The sequence below is a fragment of the Triticum urartu genome, chromosome 1A, assembly GCF_056163025.1.
Source record: "Triticum urartu cultivar PI428250 chromosome 1A, HENAU_Tu73, whole genome shotgun sequence".
NCBI lineage: Eukaryota > Viridiplantae > Streptophyta > Magnoliopsida > Poales > Poaceae > Triticum > Triticum urartu.
The window spans coordinates 365,468,387-365,471,701 of NC_141873.1; the positions used below are offsets into that span (position 1 = coordinate 365,468,387).

Here is a 3,315-nt window from a genome sequence, read left to right on the forward strand (position 1 = left end):
ACATGGAACATTTCCCCTCCAGTCATCTGTCTGACACAGGTCCGGAACTGGTAAAACATTCCCGGTTGAATTCCCCCTTCACCTATATCGTGTAGCCATAAGTTAGGTCACACCCGGCACATCTTATTGCCATGTTATGCCTTGTGATGCATTGTTTGCTCTGTATTTACTGTTTCTTCCCCCTCTTCTCTTCGGTAGACCCCGAGACCAATGCAGCCCCTGTGATCGACTACGTCGACGACGACCCCTCCTTGCCAAAGCAACCAGGCAAGCAAACCCCCCTTGAGCATTCTGATATCGCCCATTTCTTCCCTCTCATGCTTGCATTAGAACTACTACTGCTTTCTGTATGATACTACTCTGATGCATAGCCTGTTGTTGTTACCTGTTACCTGTTTTCATACCTTACCTGCTTATCCTAAACTGCTTAGTATAGGTTGGTTAGAGATCCATCAGTGACCCCACCTTGTCCTAGTTGCCTCGCTTTATGTTCGATGACTCGATCACGTGATCGATGTCCAGGCCCCGACACCGCACATCACCCCCTAGTTGTACGACTCTGTAGAGTTACTGCAGAGTGCTGAGGGTGGAACCTCTTACATCACTCCTGATGAAATCTCTGTAGTGTAGCTATCCGGTCAGGGTCATCGAGGGGGATTTCCTCCTTAACCACTTCTGTTACGGCTCTGTCATGCAACCCCTCAAGTGTGAACCTCGAGGGTGGATCCTCTTACGTTCACCTTGATGACAACATCGAGTGGAGTTCACCGGGGGTGATTCCTCGGGTTTTCCCCTTGGTGTTAGACACACAGTTACTATGGTTACTATGACTTTGCACAGAGCCATGTTACTAAAGACGGGTCGGCCCTGAGGGGTACCCGCACGAGCTTAATAGCGAGTGATGTGGAGTCGGGTTGACCTGGAAGGTGCCTGCGAGATACTTACGAGGAGTGGCCGGGCATTCTTAGCCCTTGTCGCAAGTACTCGAGACGGGGCGACGGGGTCACATCGATCGTGAGTCTCTGCTCATTACCGCGCGTTCCTAATCCACTACAATTTGGATATTTGATCCGAGGGGCCTTTGGCCTAATAGCACTAACCATCACGTGGGCATAGTATGGGTGTTCTGCGTCGTATACATCAGCCGAAGCTTAATAGTCGTCAGCGACTGAGCGGCGCGTGCCGGGTTGGACTGCGTAAGCTCCTTCCTTATTGAAGGAGGTAGCTAGGTCTGCTCACCGGCCGCCCACGCAACGTGCAGGAGTTCCCGGGGAGATGGCCCATGACCTCTGGGGGCATAGGTTTAGTCCGACGTGCTGGCCTCTCTATTAGGCCTAGGTCAGGTTGCGGTGTATTGTTTGGCCGAGGCCGGGCATAACCCAGGAAAGTGTGTCCGGCCGGAGTTAATCGAGCATGGTGGGTAAGTTGGTGCACCCCTGCAGGGAAGAAAACATCTATCGATAGCCTGTCCTACGGTAACGGACACTTGGAGTTGTATCCCGATCGATACAACTAGAACTGGATACTTGAGATGAGAAATGGATATAAGAAATGGATATGAGAAATGGATAGTATGGCCGAGGTTGATAACATTACTGCTACTTTACTTTATGCTACTCTACTCCCTCCTGTTGCCGCAAGATGGTGGTTTCCAGAAGATGCTAGTCTTCGATAGGCTAGGCTTTCCCCTTCCCTTCTGGCATTCTGCAGTTTAGTCCATAGATACATCCCATTTTCCTTTGATACGGATGCATATTTAGTTTAGATCTGATGTAAGTCTTGCGAGTACTTTGGATGAGTACTCACGGCTGCTTTGCTACCTCTTTTCCCCCATACCCGTTTGTTGCGACCAGATGACGGATCCCAGGAGCCAGACGACACCACTGATGACTACTGCTACCCCGAGGGTGCCTACTACTACGTGACGGCCGCTGACGACTTGGAGTAGTTAGGAGGCTCCCAGGCAGGAGGCCTTGCCTTTTCGATCAATGTTGCTTTTATGCTAGCCTTCTTAAGGCAAAACTTGTCTAACTTATGTCTGTGCTCAGATATTGTTGCTTCCGCTGACTCTTGTGTTTTCGAGCTTATGTATTCGAGCCCTCGAGGCCCCTGGCTTGTAATATAAAGCTTGTATTATTTTAATTTGTGTCTAGAGTTGTGTTGTGATATCTTCCCGTGAGTCCTTGATCTTGATCGTCCACATTCGCGTGTATGATTAGTGTATGATTGAATCGAGGGCGTTACATATATCTAGAGTAATCATCAACAATAACGAAACCATAGAGACAAGCAATGGTAGTAAGAGTGGAGTAATGAGTAGGGCCGAATAGGTCCATGTGAAGCAGATCGAATGGACGTGATGTCTTCATGATTGTCTTCGAGGGATGCTTGGCCCTAGTCATCTTCCCAGCTTCGCAGGCACCACACAGATGATCCTTTTTGAACATGATGCCCTCGATGCCTACGACATGCTTCTTCTTCGCGAGAATGTACAAGTTCCTCATGCCAGCATGCCCTAGCCTCTGATGCTAGAGTCAGCACTCTGAAGCTTTTTTTGGTGAATATGCTTAGCAACGTATCATTTCATTTATATAGAGAGAAAAGTTGGTACAGGTGGCATCGATGTAGACGTACACTAGAAGGCGTCTGGAGGGATGCAGCGAGCAGGACAAGGAGGATGCTCAGCCTCGCTACAAGTGATCAGGTTATAGGGATAATAGCGGCTAGTCCCTTGGCGCTGGCCTTAGCCCATAGGCGAGCGTCATCCTGGATGGAGAGCACCAGATCGTCGGTGTGCAGGCCGTCGAAGATGACGGCGTTACGATGCTTCCAAATGGCCCAAGTGGTCAGAGTGACGATGGAGTTGAGCCCTTTGCGGAGGCCGCTTGGAGAGGTGGCGGACTCAAGCGCCTGCCAAGCGAAGAAGGTCGTCGCGCCATCCATGGGCGGAGTGATGAGCCGGCACCAGGCCAGGATTTCATGCCAGGTGACCCGGGCGAAAACGCATCCAGCTAAGAGGTGGTCGGTGGATTCCATCTCCTGGTGACATAGGATACAAACAGTGTCGTGCGTGAGGCCGTGACGTGCACGGTGCTCGGTCGTCCAGCACCGGTCCAGAGAGGCAAGCCAGAGGAAAAACTTGCTGCTGAGAGGGGCCCAGCTCCTCCAAAGAAGCTTCCAGGAGGGCGGTGTAGTGGATCCGTGGAAGAGAGCGTGATAGTAAGATTTGGCCGAGTAAATGTCGTTTGTCGTCCAACGCTAGGATATCTTGTCAGGCGTGGTGGTAAGGGTCACGCCTTGGAGCTTGCGCCAGAG

The 3,315-nt window shown here is 50.9% G+C and overlaps 1 protein-coding gene across 1 annotated transcript; it reads right to left on the reverse strand.

Moving 5' to 3' along the window:
• Nucleotides 1-2,700: 2,700 nt before the first annotated feature.
• On the reverse strand, nt 2,701-3,036 carry LOC147991251 (uncharacterized). The gene has a single exon (XM_087538588.1). The coding sequence runs from the start codon at nt 3,034-3,036 to the stop codon at nt 2,701-2,703; it is 336 nt and encodes a 111-aa protein (XP_087394714.1).
• Between the last annotated feature and the right edge of the window lie 279 nt (nt 3,037-3,315).

What these genes read in the sequence shown, in the direction of transcription:
- LOC147991251 (XM_087538588.1), bottom strand. Translation starts at nt 3,036, where the DNA reads ATGGAATCCACCGACCACCTCTTAGCTGGATGCGTTTTCGCCCGGGTC.